At 42.6% G+C, this 23,409-nt stretch overlaps 1 protein-coding gene across 4 annotated transcripts in view; it reads left to right on the top strand.

Annotated features, from left to right (window-relative positions):
* The window catches only part of LOC132823623 (transcription initiation factor TFIID subunit 4-like), a 339,253-nt gene that overhangs the window by 34,058 nt on the left and 281,786 nt on the right, over window positions 1–23,409 (top strand). For all 4 annotated transcript variants that reach the window (XM_060837554.1, XM_060837553.1, XM_060837552.1 and 1 more), the window contains exons 3-5: window positions 13,841–13,972; window positions 21,082–21,288; window positions 21,407–21,451. In XM_060837554.1, the coding sequence (XP_060693537.1) occupies window positions 13,841–13,972; window positions 21,082–21,288; window positions 21,407–21,451 (384 nt within the window). The remainder of the gene's footprint in view (window positions 1–13,840; window positions 13,973–21,081; window positions 21,289–21,406; window positions 21,452–23,409) is intronic.

Here is a 23,409-nt window from a genome sequence, read left to right as displayed (position 1 = left end):
CTCAATTCTCCAACCCTGATAACATCCTTGTAAATCTGAAAATCTTGGAACGCCCTTCCTTAGAGCATTGTGGGTGCAGCTATGCAACAATTTGGCTCACACTACCATCTGAAGATGGGCTACAAATGTTGCGTTGCCCATAATGCCCTTATACCCTGAAAGAATGCATTTTTAAACAAAAAACTCCATGTCCCAAAGCACTTCACAGCCACTTGGAACTTTGGAAATATGGGTAACATTATGATGTAGAAATATGCAGCAATTACAAGGGCCCCGTAAGGGGATGATTAGCATTTTTTTGATCAAAAGCTTTACTGCCTCAAATATAAACTGTACTTATTCAAAAATGCTCTTTGATAAGCATTAGTTTTCCTTATCTGCAGGAAAGTATTGGGAGATTGGCCAGAAATTACAATCATACAAACATACAGGGGCCAACCCAGGTTCAATGGAGGGTGCAGAGGGCATGCCAGGAGCAGCATCAGGCATAACTAAAATTGCGGTGTTAACTGGTGAAGCTAAAAACAGAACAGCTTGCATGCCAAATAGCATAAACAAGTGATAGAGGTAAGCAATCACACAATCAATGGATCAGATCTAAACTCAACAGTCTTGTCACATCCAGTCATGAATAGTGGTGGACAATTAACCTGCTGTCTGAAGGAGAAGGCACTACAAATATCCCCATTTTCAACGATGGAAGGGCCCAGCACATCAGGGCAAAAGAGAAGGTTGAAACATTCCCAACGACCTTTAGCAACAAGTATCAAGTGGATCATCCATCTCAGCCTCCTTCAGAGGTCCCCAACATTACAGATGGCAGTCTTCAAACAATTTGATTCACATCACGTGACACCAAGAAACAGTTGGAGGCACTGGAGACTGTAAAGGTTATGGCTCCTGACAAAATCCTGGCAATAGGACTGAAGACTTGGAACTTTGGAAATATGGGTAACATTATGATGTAGAAATATGCAGCAATTACTTTGTTCACAAGGGCCCTGTAAGGGGATGATTAGCATTTTTTTGATCAAAAGCTTTACTGCCTCAAATATAAACTGTACTTATTCAAAAACTTGCTGCTGCCTTAGTCAAGCTATTCACATCCGGCTGCAATGCCGGTACCTACCTGACACTGTGGAACAATCAGTTATGTCCTGTATATAAAAAGCAGGCCAAATTCAACCCAGCCAATTACTGTCCCATCATCGATTCTCGATCATCAGTAAGTTGAGGGAAAGTGTCATCAACAGTTCTTCCCAACAGCAGCTGCTTGGCAATGACCTATTAACTGATACCCAGTTTGGGTTCTGCCAGACCACTCAGCCCCTGACCTCATTACACCCTTGGTTCAGACATGGACAAAAGTGTTGAATGCCAGAGGGGAGGGGAGAGGGACAGCTGTTGAAATCCAGACTGCATTTGACCAAATGTGACATCAATGAGTCCTCTCCAAACCAGAGTCAATGGGAGTTGGGGTGAATTCTCTTCTACCAAACTCTTTACTGCATAGGACCGTGGTTCTAGTTGTTGGTCAGTCATCTCAGCTCCAAGGCATCTCTGCAGGGGTCCCTCGGGGTTGTGTCCGAGGCCCAACCATCTTCCGCTGCTTCATCAATGATCTTTCCTCCGTCATAAGGTCAGAAGTGGGGGTGTTCACTGATAGCGCAATATTCAGCACCATTTGTGACTCCTCAGATACTGAGGAGGTCCATGTTCAAATGTGACAAGACGTGAGCAATATTGAAGCTTAGGCTGACAAGTTAAAGTAACATTCATGTTACGTAAACGCCACCAATGATCATTTCCAACAAGAGAGAATTTAGCCATCTCCCCTTGACATACAGTGGTGTTACCATCACTGAATCTCCCACAGTCAACAACCTGGGTGTTATCATTGACGAGAAACTGAACTAGCCATATAAATACAGTAAGAATGTAAGTTAGCTCGCTGAGCTAGAAAGTTTGTTTTCAGATGTTTCATCACCATGACCAGGTAACATCAGTGAGAGTCTCTGTTGAAGTGCTGATGGTATATCCTGCCTCTCTCTATAGGTCTTGGTTTCTTAAGGTATGTGATGTCATTTCAGTTTTTTTTCAAGGGAAGATAGATAGGACCTAGATTGATGTATTTATTGATGGAGTTCTGGTTAGAATGCCATGCATCTAAGAATTCTCATTTGTTTTGCCTGTCCTAGGATGTGTGCGCTGTCCCAGTCAAAGTGGTGTCCTCCTTTGTCAGTATGTATGAACTAGTGATCGTGGGTCATGTATTTTGGTGGCTAGCTGATGTTCGTATATCTTGGTTTTTAACAGTTCTTGCATGGTATTTTGTAAATGAAGCTAGTTTTGTTGATTGTATCTAATGAATCCTTTAAGTTCCAGGGGGAATTGCAATTACATCTCCAAGTCAGGATTGAGAGTTGATTGGAGGGGAACTTCACGGTCGTGGTGTTCTCATTTATCTACTGCCCTTGTCCATTTATATGGAAGTGGCCTTGGGTTTGGAAGGTGCTAAGTGAGGATCTTTGGTGAATTTCTGCAGTGCATCTCCGAGATGGCACACGCTGTTGCTACTGAGTGTTGGTGGTGGAGGGAGTTACTAAATATTGTGGATGTGATGCTAATCAAGTGGTTCCGTGCAATTGAATGTCCTCTGTCATTTCAGTGGGACAGTTTTGAGTGTGCCACATCACTGTGGTTCTGGAGTCACATATAGGCCAGACCCCAGAAGGTCTGCAAACCTGGATGGTTTTACTCATTATGTAATGACTGCTAACTTTTTACTCCAGACTTCGTTAGACAATGTCGAATTACTGTGGTGTGATTTGAAGCAATCTCTCTGGATCAATAGTCACGAACTCTAGTTACTAGCCTAGTAAAATAACGATAGCCCCCCCCCGCAATTCAGAGATTTGAGCCCATAATCTAATCTGATAATCCAGTTCTGAATTGAGGGAGTTCTGAGCAATGTTGTCTTTTGAGCGAAATATTTAACTGATTTCAAATGTTGGACAAGATCCTGTGCCACAAGCTTGAGAACAGCCAGCAGTTTCTCATAGACCTTAAGAAGGGTGTATTGGTCTTGGAATGGATGCAGTGGCGATTAATGAGAATGATACTGGGCCTTACAGAGTTGATTTACAAGGACAGTTTGCAATAGGGTTATTTATAAGAGGTTTATAAAAACCATGAGGGGCATGGGTAGGGTAAATAGACAAGATCTTGACAAGGTAGCACCAAAAACTTGATCTATTTAATATTTTGAAGAGATTTCATTGTACTCACACAGATTTATAGCTGAAAGACAAGCCATAGCGTGCGTCCTGCAGGCATTTGGAGGAAGTTGAGAAATCCAAAATGGATTTCCATTAAGGAACATCACTGGACCAACACAACTCACTTGGTTCAGCAATACAACTTTTGGTTTGCTTTGTATTGAGATCCAGCATAACACTTAGAATTACAGCATTGTATAGGCCCTTTGGCCCTTGATGTTGCGCTGACCTGCGAAATTAATCTGATGCCCATCTAACCTATACCATTCCATTATTATTCATATGTATGTCCAGTGCCCATTTAAATGCCGTTAATGTTGGTGAGTCTACTACTGTTGCAGGCAGGCTGTTCTACGCCCCTACTACTTTGAGTAAAGAAACTACCCCTGATATCTGTCCTAAATCTATCACCCCTCAAGCTAAAGTTATGTCCCCTCATGTTAGCCTTCACCATGAGGAAAAAGGCTCTCACTGTCCACCCTATCTAACCCTCTGATTATCTTGTGTCTCGATTAAGTCACCTCTCAACCTTCTTCTCTCCAGCGAAGATAGTCTCAGTTCTCTCAGCCTTTCCTCATAAGACCTTCCCTCCATACCAGGCAACATCCTATTAAATCTCTTCTGAACCCTTTCCAAAGCTTCTACTTCCTTCCTATAATGCGGTGACCAGCACTGTATGCAATTTTCTAGGTGCAGCCTTACCTGCATCTTGTGCAGCTGAAGCATGACTTCGTGGCTCAGAAACTCAATCCCCCTACCAATAAACACCAACACACCATATGCCTTCTTAACAACCCTATCAACCTGGGTGGCAACTTTCAGGGATTTGTGCACCTGGACACTGAGATCTCACTGTTCATCTACACTGCCAAGAATTTTACTATTAGTCAAGTACTCTGCATTCCTATTTCTTCTTCCGAAGTGAACTACCTCACACTTTTCTGCATTAAACTCCATTTGAAACTTTTCAGTCCAGCTCTGCATCTTATCTATGTCCCTCTGGAACCCACAACATCCTTCACCACTATCCACAACTCTGCCTACCTTCATGTCATCTGTAAATTTACTAACCCATCCTCCTACGCCCACCTCCAGATCATTTATAAAAATGACAAATACCAGTGGCCACAAAACAGATCCTAGCAGCATACCACTGGTAACTGAACTCCAGGATGAACATTTCCCATCAACCACCACCCTCTGTCGTCTTTCAGCTAGCCAATTTCTGATCCAAGCCACTAAATCACCTTCAATCCCGAAACTCCGTACTTTATGTGGTAACCTAACGTGTGAACCCTATCAAATATCTTGCTGAAGTCCACATACACCATGTTAACCGCCTTACCTCACCACCTGTTTTGTCACCTTCTCGAAAAACTCAAGAAGATTAGTGAGGCATGACTTAGCCTTCACAAATCTGTGTCGACAATCCTGAATCAAATGATTCCTTTCCAGATGATTATAAATCCTATCTCTTACAACCTTTTCCAACACCTTACCCACAACCAAAGTAAGGCTGACTGCCCTAAATTACAAAGGTTGTCCAGACTCTCCTCCTTTAACAAGGGAAAAACATTTGCTCTCCTCCAGTCTTCTGGCACTATTCCTGTCGACAATGATGACATAAAGATCGAAGCCAAAGACACTGCAATCTCCTCCCTGGCTTCCCAGAGAATCCGAGGGTAAACCCCATCTGGCCCTGGGGTCTTAGCTATTTTCAGATCTTCCAGATTTGCTAAAACCTCCTTGTTGTCAACCTCAATCCCATCTAATCTTGTAGCCTGTATCTCTGTATTCTCGCTAACATTGCCCTTTTCCAATGTGAATACTGATGAAATGTATTCATTAAGCGCTTCCCCTACGTCCCCAGATTCCACACACAACTTCCCACTACTATCTTTGGTTGGCCCTAATCTTACTCTAGTCATTCTTTTATTCCTGACATAGCTATAGAAAACTTTAGGGTTTTCCTTGATCCTATCCGCCGACAACTTCTCATGACCCCTCCTGGCTCTTCTTAGCCCTCTCTTTAGATCTTTTCTGGCTAACTTATAACTCTCAAGCCCCCTAACTGAGCCTTCACGCCTTTCTCTTCCACTTGACCAGAGCTTCAATTCCTTGAGTAAACCATGGCTTTCCCTCTTGACAACTACCTCTCTGCCTGATAGGTATATATTTATCAAGGATTCGCAGTAGCTGTTCCTTGAATAAGCCCCACATTTCAAGTGTACCCATCCCCTGCAGTTTCCTTCCCCATCCTATGCATCCTAAATCTTGCCTGATTGCATCATAATTGCCTTTCGCCCAGTTATACCTCTTTCCCTGCGGTATATATCAATCCCTGCCCATTGCTATTGTCAACATAAATGAATTGTGGGCCCTATCACCAAAGTGCTCACCTACCTCCAAATCTAACACCTGATCAGGTTCATTCCCCAGTATCAAATCCAATGTGACCTCGCCCGTTGTTGGCCTGTCTACATACTGCGTCAGAAAACCCTCCTGCACACATTGAACAAACACTGACCCATCTAAACTACTTGAACTATAGTATCCCCAGTCAATACTGTGGAACTTAAAGGCCCCCATAACAACTACCCTGTTACCCTCACTCCTAGTGAGAATCATCTTTGCTATCCTTTCCACTACATCCGTGGAACAATTCGGAGGCCTATAGAAAAGTCCCAACAGTGTGACCTCCTTTCCTGTTTCTAACCTCAGCTGAAACTACCTCAGTGGATAAGCCCTCAAACATACTCTCAGCTGCTGTAATACTACCCTTGATTAATAATACCACACCCTGCCTCTTTTACCATCTCCTCTGTTCTTGCTGAAAGATCTAAGTCCCGGAACCTGCAAAAACCATTCCTGTCGCTGCTCGAGCCATGTCTCTGAAATGGCCACAACATCAAAATCCCAGGTGCCAACCCATGCTGCGAATTCACCCATCTTATTCCAGGTACTCCTTGCATTGAAGTACACACATTTCAAACCAACGTCCTGATCACCGATGCTCTCTCATGACCTTGTAAATCTATTCCTGGCCTCACTATCCTCAACTTGGTGTCCACTGGAACTACCATTCAGGTTTCCATCCCCCTGCTGCATTAGTTTAAACCCCCATCCCGAAGAGCATTGGCAAATGTGACCCCCCCGCCCCCCAGCCCAGAGTATTGGTACCCTTCTGGTTCAGATAAAGACTATCCTTTTTGTAGAGGTTCCATCTTCCCCAGAAAGAGCTCCAAGGATCCAAAACCTCCCTCCTGCACCATCCCATGCAGCAATATCCTTTTCATCTGTGAAAATGGGTGACCTCTTACTCTGAGCTCCATTCTCTCTGCTTTTTCCTTCACTACCACATGGCATGGGCAACAAACCAGAGATAACTCTGTTGTAGCTCTCCACTTCCATCCTAGCTTGCTGAATTTCTGCCTTAGATCCCCACCTTTTACCACTTGTGGTGGAAAACTTTTGGTTTTCAATTTATGAGCTGGTCAGTATCATTGATAAAAGTTTTTGAGCCCTCATTGCTTCTGTCTCTTCATCAACAGCATTTTCATTTTGATTTCGCTGTTGGAGTTGGGCTTGTATCCATCCCCAGGCTTTGTGCTTTGAACCCAGGTGATGAAAGACCATTTGGCGCAAGATTTTGAAAATCTTAAGAACCTTTCAGAACAGATCAGCTTTCTTCAGTTGTCAGTTGTTGTTCCTGCAAAGCTGATTGACATGTGGTTAAGGAGCTCCCTCTTCAGTTGCCTTTTCTGTTTGATTCTAGTGCCTAAGGTGTAAAATCTGCCTCTAGATGAGAGAATTGATCTTGAGATGGTTACCAGAGCAACCTACTTGCTTTGGTTTTTTTTTGAATGACTGTATAGTGCTTGTTGGTTGGAGGCAATCTATCCTTATCATCTTCAGAAAATTTGTATGATGGGGGAAAAAAACTGAGTTTTGATTTTGTAGCTGGGAAAAGTGTTTTTTTTAACATGTTGCACTGCTAGCTACTGTGAGTAGGATATGTATTTGTACATTGTGGCTGTTGTAAAACATACAACTGGGAAGGTTTTGTTAGACTTCAGTGTTTGTGTATGTTGTAAGCTACAACTGGAGAAGGCATCAGAAAAAGACTGCATTGATTGCACTGTTAAAGGGAACAATAATTCATGTTGTATGAAAAGAGAGTACTGACTGTCACTTTCAGCCTACTTCACAACCAGTTAGCAATGTCTTCTCAAGCATAATAAATTGTTGTTCCCTTTAAGATTTGGTACTCGTGATTTTGTCCTGATGCATGCAAGACAAAAAGAATACTAGCTGCAGGAGTTGGTCACTGGCAGTTCAAATCTGCTATGCTTTTCCATGATATTATTGATTTGACAATCCTCAACTCCACTTTGCTTTTCCCATAACCTTTGATTCTCACTCTTGAAAACTTTGTCGACCTCAGCCTTAAATCTCGAAGAACTTAACAATGAAAGTCCTCTGTGGTAAAGAATTCCACAGATTCCCTACCTTCTGAGAGAAGCAAATTCTTTTCATCTCTTAAAATGGGTAACCTCTTAGTCTGAGATTTTGCCTTCTGGTACTAGACATTCCCATAATGGAATATAACCACTTCATATACACCGTGTCAAGTCCCTGAAGAATCTTAAATGTTTCAATAAGTTGTCCTGTTATTTCATTGAAACCCCAATGAATACAAGCCCAACCAAGTTATTTTCTCCTCAAAAGATGGACCACACTGATAAACCTTCTCTGGGCTACCTCCACTACCTAGAAGTTTTTCGGTTGAAAATTGTCCACAGTATTCCAGATGTGGTTGGTCGGACTTGTACCTTGTGTGGTTCCTTCATTCACTTGCCTTTCTTAATAGCACCTTAACATGTCTGAGGACCTGTTGTGATTCATAGATGAGAACTCCAAATTGCTCTGGGCTGCAGTTTCCCGCAATCTCTCTCTCTTTCTCTATCCAGATAATATTTTTTTCTAGTCTGCATATCAAAATGCATAAGCTTATGTGTTCCAATATTTTTTTTCAATCTGCAAAGTTTTTTCTCACTCAGTAAACCTATCTATGTGCCTGTGTAGACTGTAGCATCCTCGCCACTTGCTTTCCCACTTGTTTTTGTGAAAGCATAGACTTGGTAATAATATATTCACCTATAAGACCATAAGAGACAGAAGCAGAATTTAGGCCATTCAGCCCATCGAGTCTGCTTTGCCATTTAATCGTGGCTGATAAGTTTCTCAACCCCGTTCTCCTGCTTTCTCCCCAAAACCCTTTATCACCTTGATCCTCAAGGACCCATCTATCTCAGTCTCCGATATACTCAATGACCTGCTCTTCACAGCCTTCTATGGCAAAGAGTTCCATAGATTCACCACTCTCTGGTTGAAGAAGTTTCTCCTTACCTCCGTTCCAAAAGGTCTTCCCTTTCAGGCTATGCCCTTGGGTCCTAGTCTCTCCTACCAATGGAAACATCTTCCCAACATCTAGTCTTTCCAGGCTACTCAGTATTCTCTATGTTTCAGGGGTTTAGGGTGTAGGTTTGCTCACTGAGCTGTAGGTTTGATATCAGATGTTTCATTACCTGGCTAGGTAACATCATCAGTGGCAACCTCCAAGTGAAGCGAAGCTGTTGTCTCCTGCTTTCTATGTTTCAATTAGATCTCTTTTAGCCTTCTAAACTCGATTTGAGTATAAACCCAGAATCCTCAAGCATTAAGGTTTTCGATATCTGGGACCACTCTTGTGAACATCCTCTGAACGTGTTCCAGGACCAGTACATCCTTCCTGAGATATACAGCCCAAAACTGTGCACAATATTCCTAATGTGGTCTGACCAGAGCCTCGGGAATACATCCCTGCTTTTATATTCAAGTTTTCTCAAAATAAATGTCATTGCTGCATTTGCCTTCCTAACTACTGATTCAACCTCCAAGTTTATCTTGGGAGAATCCTAGACAAGAACTCTCAAGTCTCTTTGCACTTCAGCCTCATGAATTTTCTCTCCATTTAGGAAATAATCCATGCTTCCTCCTTTATACCAAAGTGTTTGACCTCATACTTTCCCATATTGTTCTCTATCTGCTACTTTTTTGCCCACTCTCCTACCTTGTCCAAATCCTTCTGCAGTCTCCCTGCTTACTCAATGCTACCTGTCCCTCTGCTTATCTTTGTGTTGTCGGCAAACTTAACCAGAATGCCTTCAGTTCCTTCATCTAGATCGTTAATGGTAAAATGAAAAATTGTAGTCCCAGCACTAACTCTTGTGGAACATCATTTGTCACCGGCTGTTGTCTTGAGAAGGACCCTTTTAACCCCACTCTCTGCTTTCTGTCAGATCGTCAAGTTTCTATCCATGCTAGTACTTTGCCTCTACCACCATGGGCCTTTATCTTACTCAGTCGTCTCCTGTACGGCACCTTGTCAAAAGCCGACTGGCAGTCTAGGTAGATAATATTCATTGGCTCTCCTTGGTCTAATCAGCTCTTACCACAAAGAATACTAGCAGATTTGTCAGACATGCCGTCCCCTTGATGAAACCATGCTGACTTTGCCCTACTTTACCATACACTTGCATGTGTTCAGAAATCTCATCCTACACAATGGATTCTCTAACCTCTACTGAAGTTAGGCGAATCGGTCTTACGTAATTTTCTGTCTTTTGCCTTCCTCCCTTTTTAAACAGGGGTGTCACATTAGCAATTTCCAGTCCTCTGGGACCCTCCCTGATTCTAACGATTCCTGAAAGACCATCACTAATGTCTCCACTATCTCTTTAGTTATCTCCCATCTGGTCCAGGTGATTTATCCAGCATCAGGCCATTCAATTTTTCTTGCACCTTCTCCTTGATAGCCACTATACTCGGCTCTGCTACCATATTCAGCTCTGCCCCCTCACTCTGTTGAATTTTTGGGATGTTACTCATGTCTTCCTATGTGAAGACTGATGCAAAGTAATTATTGAGTTCCTCAACCATTTCTTTGTTCCCCACCACACTCTCCAGTGTCATTTTCCAGCAGCTCAGTATCCACTTTTGCTTCTCTTTTGCCCTTCATATATCTAAAGAAATTCTTACAGACTTCCTTTATATTCCTGTTAGTTTACTCTCCTATTTAATTTCTCCCTCCTTTTTTTGTTGCCCTCTGTTGGTCTTTGTAAGCTTCCCAATCCTCTGGTTTCCCATTGCCGTTCACCACATTATTAGATTAGATTAGATTAGATTAGACTTACAGTGTGGAAACAGGCCCTTCGGCCCAACAAGTCCACACCGACCCGTCGAAGCGCAACCCACCCATACCCCTACATTCACCCCTTACCTAACACTACGGGCAATTTAGCTTGGCCAATTCACCTGACCCGCACATCTTTGTGACTGTGGGAGGAAACCGGAGCACCCAGAGGAAACCCACGCAGACACGGGGAGAACGTGCAAACTGCACACAGTCAGTCGCCTGAGTCGGGAATTGAACCCGGGTCTACAGGCGCTGTGAGGCAGCAGTGCTAACCACTGTGCCACCGTGCCGCCCACTAGTGTGCGTTCTCTTTTGCTTTTATGCTATCCCTGACTTCCCTGTCAGCCATGATTGCCTAATCCTCCCTGAACCATGCTTCCTTTTCCGAGGATGAATCTCTGCTGTGTCTCCTGAATATTCCCAGAAATTCCTGCCATTGCTGTTCTACTGCTAGGCTGCTCTCCCAGTCAGTGCTACTCAGCTCTTCTTTCATGCCTCTGTAAGTTGCCTTTATTCAGTTGTGATACCATTACGCCTGATTCTATCTTCTCCCTGTCAAATTGCAGAGTAAATTCAAACATATTATGATCACTCCCTTCTAAGGGTTTCTTCACTTAAAGTTCCTGATCAAGTCTGTCTCTAAATCTAGTATTGAGTCGAAAACTTGATGTGAGTAAATCCAGTATTGCCTGCTCCCTCACAGGCCCCTCCACAAGCTGCTCCAAAAAAGCAATCTCGTAGACTTGCCACAAATTCCTTTTCTTGCAATCCATTACCAACCTGATTTTCCCAGCCCACCTGCACATTGAAATCCCCATGATCACTAACTTTGCCTTTCCTACACATCTTTTCTATCTTCTGGTATATCTTGTGCCCCACCTCCTGACTACTGTTTGAAGGCCTGTACACAATTCCAGCTGTTTCTTTAACCTTTTGTGGTTCCTCATTTCTGTCCACACACACATTCTACACCATCTGACCCTACTTTGTTTTTTACTGTTGATTTAATTTCATTTTTTACTAATAAGGCATTCCCCACCTCCTCTCTTCATCTGCCTAACTTTTCGATAGGATGTAGCTCCCAATCCTGATCCCCTTGTAACCATGTCTCTGTGATGCTCACCACGTCATACCTATCAATTTTGATCTGCGCCACAAGCTCATTTACCTTCTTATACTGTGTGCATTCAAATATAACACCTTCAGTCCTGTATTAACTGTCCTTTTCCCCATTAATTTATTTCTCTCGTGTGCTTGATAACCCTTTCCATGCACTCTATCCTATCTGTCTGTGCTGGATATTTTAATAACCTCACCTGAGTTTTGCACTCTTACTTCTTCCCTTAATTTGGGTTTTCTAATTTTCCCCCAATTTTTCTAACTGAAATCACACCCCACCCTCCCAATTTAGTTTAAAGCCATGTCTACAGCCATAGTTATGCGATTCATTCGAACTCTGGTCCCAGCACAGTTCAGATGAAGGCCATCTTATCGGAATAGGTCCCTTCTTCCCCAGAACTGTTGCCATTGTCCCATGAATTCAAACCCATTTCTTCCACACCAGTTTTTGAACCACATATTTGTCTGTTATTGACCCTGTGCCAATTAGCTCATTGCTCAGATAGTAATCCAGAGATTATTACCTTTTTGCATCTCCTTATTACTTTAGTTCCTAGCTCTTCATACTTGCTTGGCAGAACCTGTGCCCTAGTTTTATGTATGTCATTGGTACCTACATTCCCCACGACCACTGGATCTTGACCTTCCCACTCTACAACCCTAATCCGAACCCCAGCACTAAACAAGCAATAGAACCTTTGGGACTCTCAGTCCTATTCACAGATAACAGTGTCTATGCCTCTAACTATACTATCCCAGTTATGACATCTCCCCCTATACCAAACTTGACTGGCTCTCTGCACCACAGTGCTGCAGTCAGTTGGCTCATCCTCCATGCAGTCCTCATTCCCATCAACACAGGGAGTAAAACTCTTGAACCTGTTGGATAAGGACAGGGGCTGAGGCTCCTGTAACTCTCCCTTCTGAATCCCTCTATCTGTCTCACTTTCAGCCACATCTTCCTTTCCCTGACCACTGGCCAATTCAAGTTAGTTAGCTGACGTGGTATGACTGTCTTCTGAAACACAGCATCCAGGTAACTCTTGCCTCCCTGGTATGTCGCAATGTTTGAAGCTCCGACTCCAACTCTGAGCAGGAGTTCTTCCAGCAAACAGCACACCACAATGGGGTCCACCAGTCCCACATCATGCAGAAACAACACATCATCTGACCCTCCATCCTTATTTAATTAGTTTTGAATGTAGTTTTTTAAAATCTTAATTGTTTTTGAATCTGTGATGCAAGTTGAAACTAATAAATTACAACAGAAAGTTTCTGTGTCAGGCCTTGGGACACTGGTAAGCTCCAGTTTTTGCAAGTTTTTTTGTTTTGCACAGATGCTTTGAATTGTTTGGTCAAGGAGAGGTGTTCTGTTAATGTTTTTCCTGCCCTTGGAACACTGGTCATGGAGCTTGTCAGGTGAATTTTAACCATAATGATCTGTTGGACACAACTGCAGATTTGAGATATCGAGAGAGTACAAATTGAAATTTAATTAATTTTTGATTGTCGCTAGGTCAGTTAGGAGAACATAGTAAATCCAAGATGGAGCTTGATAGCTTGTAGGTGAAAGAGGGATTTCAATTTCGGACTACTCAGGTGGACAACAGTGTTTTGTGTAATCTGGTGTCAGAAGCTGAAAGGGTTTAATTGTGAAGCCAAGGTGGAGAGTCCCACTGGGCAGGGCATTGAGGTTGAAACAAAAAAGGAGATGAACTAAATCAGGAGTTGATGTTGTTTGCCAATGATTGGTGATTTAGATTGGTTACATGTGACAGAATTTACCAAAAAGTTGTTGGCCTGTTGTGTAGTTTTTCAGTAAGCCCAGTCAAGCAAGAAATTGTCACTTTGTTTTCTTAGCATTCTGAAAACTCCTTCCCCTCCCTCTGTCTTGGAATGGGAATCTCTGGCTGAGTTTCATTGATATGCTGATTTTTGACATGGCCACCACTTGAAGCATAATGTGCTAGACCAAATGGCCCAGACCAACATCGTCAGCGAGGATATGGGTGAATTTAAAAATGTAATTAAGAAACCAGGATGGAGAGACATGGAATTCAAGATTGTGGAGAGTTCGAGATTGAGATATTGTTGGAGATTGTTGTTCAGTGCAGCAGAGAAATCTACACATGGTAACTGGTACCTTGTGTGGACCAATGTTTGAGATCATGTGTTTTGTTTTATTAACTGGCATCTGTGGTTTCAGCCGGCCATGACCATCTCCTCAATCAGACCAGGACATCCACTGCAAGCCAAAGTAGTTCAACCTGCTGCCACGTCAGTGAACACATTGTCGGTTGCTGCTTCACAACCTGCCCCTACAGCAGCTCCCACTTTGGTAAGTGTGATGACATCCTGCATTATGGATACTCTTGCAGTGAATGTTTTTCCTCACTACTGAAATCAATATGGTGCATGCTGTGACAAATGTTGTTCATAATGTCATATTATTGCATCTGATAGTGGCATTGTGTTTGAAAATATAATATTTATTGTTGGGAAGAAACTGTTTTTCAGCTTTCTGAAAATGGTGGGTCGTGTGTGAATAAGCTGCTAATTGCAACACCAGGAAAGTTCTAGTCATGCTAAGTGCATTGTCACAACCAGCAGACAAAATGATTCAGGTTCAGTTTGCACGCTGGCTGTTCTTGTTTTCAGTTTGCAGGATAGAATAGCAGGGTGAACATGTCAGTTGGCCCATGGTGGATCTGTATCTCAGTCTTAACTATCTGCCTTGGTCCTAGATGTGTTGCTGGAAAAGCGCAGCAGGTCAGGCAGCATCCAAGGAGCAGGAGAATCGACGTTTCGGGCATGAACCCTTCTTCAGGAATCCCGAAACGTCGATTCTCCTCCTTGGATGCTGCCTGACCTGTTGCGCTTTTCCAGCAACAGATTTTCAGCTCTGATCTCCAGCATCTGCAGTCCTCACTTTCTCCTTGGTCCTAGATGCCCTGACTCAGACAGGGCAGCATGGGACCAAGGTTGAAATCTAGTTTTGGGTGGTTGTCTGGGTTTTTGCTGGGTGCTCTGGTTTCCTTCCCCCAGTCTGAAGATGTGGTTAGATGGGTTGGCCATGTTAAATTGCTGGGTGAAAGAGAGGACTGTAGATGCTGGAGATCGGAGTCGAGAGTGTGGCACTGGAAAAGTGCAGCAGGTTAGGTAGCATGTGAGGAGCAGGAGAATCGATGTTTTGGGCAAGATTCCTGATGAAGGGCTCTTGCCGAAACATTGTTTCTCCTGCTCCTCAGGTGCTGCCTGACCTGGCTGTTCTTGACTCATTGTTAAATTGCTCCCTAGTATCTCGGGATCTGCTAGCCAAGTGGATTAGTCAAGGTAAAAGCAGGATTATGGCGAGAGGATGGAGGTCTGGGTCTCAGTGGAATGCTCTTTGGTTGGTCAGTGCAGGACTCAGTTGAATGACCTCACTCTACACTGTAGGGATTCTGAGATTCTCTGATTCTGAAGCTGTTCATATGATGTAAATGTTCAGGCCTAGGCTGATGCTACTTGCCTTGTAAGTGCTAGGCAATGACTATCTCCAACAATACAGAATTGAGCCATCTCCTATTGGCAATAAGTGACATTATCATTGATGAATTCTTCACCACCAACACCCTGTGGAGATGACCATTAACCAGAAATGTAACCAGAGCAGATCAGAGTCTTGGAATTGTCAGAATTGACTTACTACATGACTGCCCAAGTTCAGTCTACGATCTGCTGGCGCAGAACAGAGTTTAGTGAAATGCTTTCCACTTGTTATCATGAGAGAAGTTCCAACAGTACTTGAGACACCTGAATAAAAGTAAAAGACTGTGGATGCTGGTATTCAGAAATAAAAACAGAGTGTTGGAGAAACTCTGGCAGCATTCGGAAACAGACTCTGACATTTCAAAACTGACATTTTGACTCTTTGGAGTGATGAGTTGGAAAATTATGGATTTTATCCAAATGACAGAGGAAGATGAAGCAGCATTTGAATTGTACAATTTCAATCTTGTGTACTCATTTTCTTTTCTTAATGTCATCGCCTATACATTGATGAGGCCAATGAGAGGCTGAGTGACTGCTTTGAGAAATACCCTATTCTTAGGAATGATCCTGTCGTTCCAATTGCTTGCCATTTAAATAAACCATTATGCTTCATACTGACGTCTTGATCTTTGGCCTGCTCCAGTGTTCCAATGAAGAATAGTGCAAGTTGGCGAAATAGCACCTCAAACCTATCAGCTTCAATGCATCAATATTGTGGCCTCTAGAAATCCATCAAGGAATTAACTTGAGTATGACTTCTGTACTCCAGTTTTCTTCCATCCCAATCCTCCCTCAGTTCTCTTGCTCTCAGCAGGCAGCTAATATTTACATCTATTTTCCATACCTATGCCTCATTTATCACTATTTTCATTTAGATTATCTTTTGTTCTTGGTTTGCTCACTCTTTGTTCCACTTGCTTAGAATCATAGAGATGTACAGCATGGAAATAGACCCTTCAGTCCAACTTGTCCATGCCACATTAAGCCCGTCCCATTTGCCAGCATTTGGACCATATCTCTCTCAACTCTTCCTATTCATGATACCCATCCAGATGTCTTTTAAATGTTATAATTGTACCAGCCCATGTACCACTTTCTCTGGCAGCTCCATCCACACACCACCCGTTGCGTGAATAAGTTGTCCCTTGGTTTCCTTTTAAGTCTTTCCCCTCTCGCCTTAAACCTATGCCCTCTAGTTTTGGACGCCCCTACACTGGGAAAAAGACCTTGGCTATTCAGCCTATCTGTGCCCTTCGTGATTTTGTAAACTTCTCTAAGGTCACCCATCAGCCTCCAATGCTCCAGGAAAATAAGCCCAGCCTCTCCCTATAACTTAGACCCTCTGGTGTCCAGTATCTCCTTAAAACAAATTGGTCAAATACAACCAAAATGTTATTAATGAGTTTGTCCAAGTGTCCCACAATACCGAAGTAGTCCAATCATTACGAATGCAAGCCGGTAATAATCCAAAACAGTCTCAATTTTATTAGGAAACAAGGTACAATAGCATTTACTATGATACAATGCTATGTCTAATCCTTTTCAGCTCCTTAAATTTACACTACGTCCTGATGTGTAGATTTGCACAGCTACTCTCTCTGTCTCTGTGCACAGCTGCTTGCCTTCTTTTTTGCAGATGGTCAATGGGTCTCTGCTTTTGGCTATGCTGGTCTCCTCAGAATGTCCAAAAAGGTTCAGAAAATGACGTGCGAGTGAACTTGTTTTATACATTTTAAAATGAGTTTTATGGAACTTTGTACAGTTCCAACCAATCAGGGAGACTTTAGATTAGATTAGATTCCCCACAGTGTGGAAACAGGCCCTTCGGCCCAACCAGTTCACACTGACCCTCCGAAGAGCAACCCATCCAGACCCATTCCCCCTGACTAATGCACCTAACACTATGGGCAATTTAGCAAGACCAATTCACATGACCGACACATCTTTGGACTGTGGGAGGAAACCGGAGCACCCAGAGGAAACCCACACAGACACGGGGCGAATGTGCAAACTCCACACAGACAGTCGCCCGAGGCTGGAATTGAACCCAGGTCCCTGGCTCTGTGAGGCAGCAGTGCTAACCATTGAGCCACCGTGCTGCCCTAATAGTTTGAAACATTGTCAGTTATTTGGATGGCATGCTACTGTTTATTTCTTTGTCTTCTACAGGACCCAGTGCCTTTCTGTCTGGGTTCTCCTTTGTTTGGCACATAAATTGTTGAGGCTTCGTCTGTCCAAGCTAACTGTTGCCTTTACATTATGCCATTGTCATGAGCACCTGGGTGTTGTGTTTACACTGTCTGGTATGTGGGTTTTGTAACTTCGAAGTTTTACTTGGCCAATGTACCCAACATCCTTTGCTGTTTGGCAAAGGCAACATCCTTGTAAGTCTTTTCTGCACCCTTTCAAGTTTAACAACATCTTTCCTGTAGCAGAGACCAGAACTATACACAGTATTCCAAAGGAAGCCGGACCAATGTTTTACATAGTTGAAAATGTGTTGCTGGAAAAGCGCAGCAGGTCAGGCAGCATCCAAAGAGCAGGAGAATCGACATTTTGGGCATGAGCCCTTCTTCAGGAATCTTTTATGTAGCCCATAACCTCCCAACTCTTTTGACCAATGCACTGACCAATGAAGGCAATTATACCAAATGCCTTATTCACTCACCTTTTTACCTGTGACTTCATTTTCAAGGACCTATGAACCTGCACCCCAAGGTCTCTTTGTTCAGCAACATTCCTTTGGATGGTACCATCAATATTAGTCCTGCCCTGATTTGCTCTACCAAAATGCAACACTTCACATTTATCTAAATTGAACTCAAATTACCATTCCTCAGCCCATCTGAACAAGGTGCCATTATACCGTGAGATAACCTCCTTCATTGTACACTTGAAGACCATTTTTGGTATCCTCTACGAACCTATGAAGTTGTCCTTCCCCTTTGTCAGTCACATTAAAACCATAATTTTCCAACTACTTTTTGTTCCTTAAATGTGCCTTACTAGACTTGATCAAATTACTCTGTTTCTATCTGTTAGATGCTGCCAGACCTGCTGGATTTCTCCACAAGTTTGTTTTTACTGAAGAAATTTGGCACTTTCCAGGACAAAGCAGCCCACTTTACACCAACCATCACCATAAATATAAACGTACCCTACCACCAGGACACTGTGGCTAAAATGTGCGTCATCTACAAGATGCATTGCAATAACTTGCTAAGCTTCCTTCAGTAGCACCTTTGAAACCTGCAATTTCTGCCATCAAAAAGAATGAACAGCCGACACCTGGAGACATCACCTGCATGTTTCCCTCAGTGGCAAGTGCTATTTAACTTGGACTAATATCACCACATGCTCATTGTCACCGGTTCAAAATCCTGGAACATGCTAACCACACTGTGTACCTGCCCCAGGTGCAAAATTGAAGTTAAAACATAGAACATTATGGTGCAGTACAGGTTCTTTGGCCTTCGATGCTGTGCTGACCTGTGGAACCAATCTGAAGCCCATCTAACTTAAACTATTCCATTTTCATCCATATGTTTATCCAATGACCATTTAAATGCCTTTAAAGCCGGCGAGTCTACTACTATTGCAGATGGTGTGTGGAACGCACTTACTACTGAGTAAAGAAACTACCTGACATCTGTCCTATATCTATCACCCCTCAATTTAACGCTCTGTCCCCTCATACTTGCCATCACCATCTGAGAGCAAAGGTTCTCACTGACTAACCTATCTAACTCTGATTAGCTTCCTGTCTCAATTAAACCACACCTCAAACTTGCTCTCTCGAATGCAAACAGCCTCAAGTCCTTCAGCCTTTCCTTGTAAGACCTTCTCTCCATACCAGGCAACATCCTAGTAAATCTCCTTTGAACCCTTTCGAGCACTTCCACATCTTTGGTATAATGCGGTGACCAGAACTGTATGCAATACTCCAAGTGCAGCCGTGCCAGAGATTTGTCCAGCTGCAGCATAACCTCGTGGCTATCAAACTCAATCCCTCAACCAATAAAAGCTAACACACCGTATGTCGTCTTAACAACTCTATCAACCTGGGTGGCACGTTTAAGGGATGTATGTGGATGGACACTGAAATCTCTCTGCTCATCCACATTACCAAGAATCTTACCATTAGCCCAGTTCTCTGCATTCCTTCCAAAGTGACTCACCTCCCACTTTTCCGCATTTGCCATCTCTCAGCCCAGCTTTCCAGCTTATCTATGTCCCACTGTAACCTGCAACATCCTTCAGCACGATCCACAACTTCACCGACCTTAATGTCATCAGCAAATTTACTAACCCATCCTTCTACGCCCTCATCCAGGTCATTTATTAAAGATGACAAGCAGCAGTGGCCCTAAAACAGATCCTTGCAGTACCCCACTGTACTCTCGGTTGAGATTACCCATCAACCACCACCCCCTGTCTTATTTCAGCTAGCCAATTTCTGATCCAAACCGCTAAATCACACTCAATCCCAAACCTCCTGCGGGGAATCTTATCAAACGCCTTACTGAAATCATGTTTCCTTAACTCTGCTTTGTCTCCATTGATGCTGCCAGACTGACTGAGTTTCTCCAGCAATTTCAGTTTTCGTCTCTCGTCCTCAGTTCTTTTCAACAAAATGAGAGGACCTGTCTCCATTTTTAATGAGTTATTTGAATCGAGACAACATGTTAATGTTCATGTGTGCAAGCACTTTGTTAACTGTGCATTTTGAATTCAAATGGTTGATTATAAATGAAAACTTTTTCTGAAGATGGCAATTATGTAAATATATCCCCTTCCCAAGTTTGAGATGCTTGGTCGGATGGTGTAACTGTAGTGTGACAAGTTTTCACAGGAAGTTTCCATTAAAATTGTGGCATAGAATTTATGGTGAAAATATAAAAATAGAAATAATCTTAAATATAAGAATATATGCCTTCAAACCAGAAGCTGAGTTCTAACTCACCCTTGTTCCTGTTATCATTTACTTCCAACCCTTTCACCTAAAAGCAATACTTTGAAATGAAGTCAGAATCAAGGAGAATTTGAAATAATGAAGATCTGGCGCGTCAAAGTTTTGAGGATTTAACTTAAAAACTGTTCAACAAATGTTTACTTTTGGTGATTGGATTTTGTGGAGTGGTTCTTGTAATTGACGATGAATCAAGAAGCTTAATTTCAGACATGAAGCGGTTATAGGAATATTAGTTTGATTTTAAAAATCTGGAAGAAAGAAAAATAAACATCAGTCAAAATGACTATGAATGTGTAAAATTGTTTAAAATCCTTTATTAATATCCTTTGGGAAATTAGCTCTCCTAGGTATATTGTCTGTAACATTGTACCACACCAATGTGGTTGATGCTTACCTGATTTCTGAATTAACTGGGTTAGATGACCACTTGTGTCCAGCTCTTACTGCAAGGTATAGGTGATAATTACCAATGATGCCTAATCCTGAAAATGAAGAGAAATTGGAGTACAGGAAGTTGAGTAGGCAATTGTGTCCTTCACATCTGCTTTCTTCAATACTATCATGGCTGATCAGCTCTTCTTTCCTGCACTCTCTCCATCTCTTTTAATTCTCTTGAAATGTAAAAAAAATGAAGAATGTTCATCTCACCTCAGTCATAAATAGCCAACATCATATTCTAGGACTGTGACTGTGCGGTCAAGACTCCCCAGTCAGTTTCACACCAACATTTAGTCCTCTTTAACTAGTTAGCTAGCTGCACGGATGATCGTATTCTGTCCTGATCAGTTTTAATTGCACAAACTCGTCAAACCGAAATCTCCATCGATGTTTTCAAACTTAATAAGTGCTTCTAGTATTTTCTATTTCTGTTTCAGTTCTTGGTAAGAATTGTTTCTGCCTGTTTGTGCAATTTGAAATTGCTGTTTTGTTGTCTGTTGCAGGAATCTGGGCATACCAGCACTCCACAGACTGTGTGCCCTACAACCTTCTCTGGAGTGCCCAGCCATCATGTCATCACATCTCAAGCCCAAGCTCAACCCCAGACCCCTGCTTCATCTCAGTCCCAATCTGCAACTAAAACTCAATTGCAAGTCCAACCTCAAGTCACAACCAGTTCTCTACTTCCAGGAACACCCACAGTTACAAAGGTCATTGAGAAACACTTTTTTTTGTCATTGACTGAACAATTTTCCTGAAATGAAGTAGGGTGAGGTAGTGAATATCTTTAATGGTGTTTGTTTTCTTTCTCCTCCTCCCTTAATCTAGGTGTCCATGGCATCGCATTCTGCACCTCTGGGAAGAGCTGGACAGGTAACCTAGCCTCAGCAAATGTCACTCTTCAGAAGGCTTGGGTTATGACAGTGAACTGATCTGATCTGATAGTGCTTAAAACTCTCAAATTTGCTTTCCTGTGATTGCCTGAACAATGTCCTCTAGTCCTGTCCTGCTGTGTACAGTGTCCATGAAATAACACATTGCTGGTTAGCATTAACTCCTCTTTATAATGCCCAAGGCTGATTCTTAACAGTTCATTCAGCAGCTGCAGTACCACTTGGAAATCATGAGGGGTCGAAACTCGACCACCGATCAGTATTATGGTAGCTAAATTTGGCCATCGTAGCAGGAGTTTACAGCAGGTCACATCAATGTCATCATTCTCACTCAACTTGAGCCTACAAAAGAATCAGGTTTGACACTGTTGCCCCATGCAGTTGAGTAGTTCATGGTGCCTTTCACACTAGAATTTGTGCCACCATTAATGTGCAGTGTGTGCAAGCACACAAATTCCAAAGTTAAGCGAGGTACTAAATATTTGCCAGTGCCTAGTCACTTGAGCGCTTTTGAGAGAAGATCCCTTCAGGAGCAGGAGGGAAAACCATTCAGGAAAAGGAAACTTTAGGGATACATTTTGATCTTGGAGACTTTAGCTCGTAAAGACTAACTTTTATTTTCAAACTTTTGAACTTGCATGTTAATCTTAAGAGAGCCCCGAGCCAGGATTCCTAAGTAGCTTTGGGTTTTGATTTCCAAAGCAATTCCCTATTTAGAAAATAGCTTACGCTTTTTATTCTTCTCACTAACGTGCATCACCTCTCACTTTCCCACATTGTATTCTATCTGCTAACTGTTTGCCCACTGTCCTAGCATGTCCAAGACCTTCTGCAGCTTCCTTGCTTCCTCAGTACTACCTTTCTCTTCACCTATTTTTTGTTATCTGAAAACTTAGCATCAATGCCCTTTGCTCGTTTATTCAGATTGCTAATGTATAATGTGAATAGTTGTCCCAATACTGATCCCTGTAGAACTCCACTAGTCACTGACTGCTATCCTGAAAAGCCCCCTTTTTTCCGCCCCCCGCATTATGCCAGTCAGCCAATCCTCTGTTCATGCTAGTACCTTTCCTTAAAACCATGAGCTTTTAGTTTATTTAGTGACTTCCTGTGTGGCATCTTGTTAAAGGCTCTCCTTTGTCTAACTTTGTTACCACTCAAAGGATCCTAACAAATTTGGCAGTAATGACCTCCCCTTGATAAAGCAGTGCTGACTCAGGGCTATTTTGTTATACATTCTGCCATTTCATCCTTCATCACGAATTCAAAAACTTCATTAGCGACCGAAGTCAGGCTAACCAGCCTACAACGTCCCATCATCTGCCTCCCTCCCTTCTTAAACAGGGGTGTACAGTCGCAATTTTCCAGTCCTCTGAGTCCAGTGATTCTTGAAAGATCACCACCAATACCTCCACAATTTCTTCGACTATCTTCTTCAGTATCTGGGGTTTAGTCCATCTGGTCCAGGTTATTTATCCACCTTCAGGCCGTCAGTCTTTTTCCTTTGTGGGTTCTCACCTCTAACTACACGGTTATAGAGACATGAAAACAGACCCTTTACTTCAACCAGTCCATGCCAGACATACTCCCAAACTAAACAATCCAACCTACCCACTCCTGGCCCAAATCCCTCCAAGTCTTTCCTGTTTAAGTATCTATTCAAATGTCTCTTAAATATTATAATTGTAGCCACATCCACCACTATCTTAGGATGTTCATTCCACATGTGAGCCACCCTCTATATGAAAAAAAGTCTATGTCGTCTTTAAATCTCTCTCCTCTGACCTGAAAAATATGCCCCCAAGTCTTGAAGCCTTCCATGCTAGGGAAAAGACAACTGCCATTAACTCTATCTGTACTTCTCATTATTTTATAAATGGACAGATTGCCTGTCAACCTCCTGCATTTGAGTGAAAAAAGTTCTTTATAGCTCATACC

The sequence above is a fragment of the Hemiscyllium ocellatum genome, chromosome 17 (assembly GCF_020745735.1).
Source record: "Hemiscyllium ocellatum isolate sHemOce1 chromosome 17, sHemOce1.pat.X.cur, whole genome shotgun sequence".
Classification (NCBI taxonomy): Eukaryota; Metazoa; Chordata; class Chondrichthyes; order Orectolobiformes; family Hemiscylliidae; genus Hemiscyllium; species Hemiscyllium ocellatum.
Note: the sequence above shows the minus strand (reverse complement) of the source record. Positions and strands in the feature narration are given on the sequence as shown.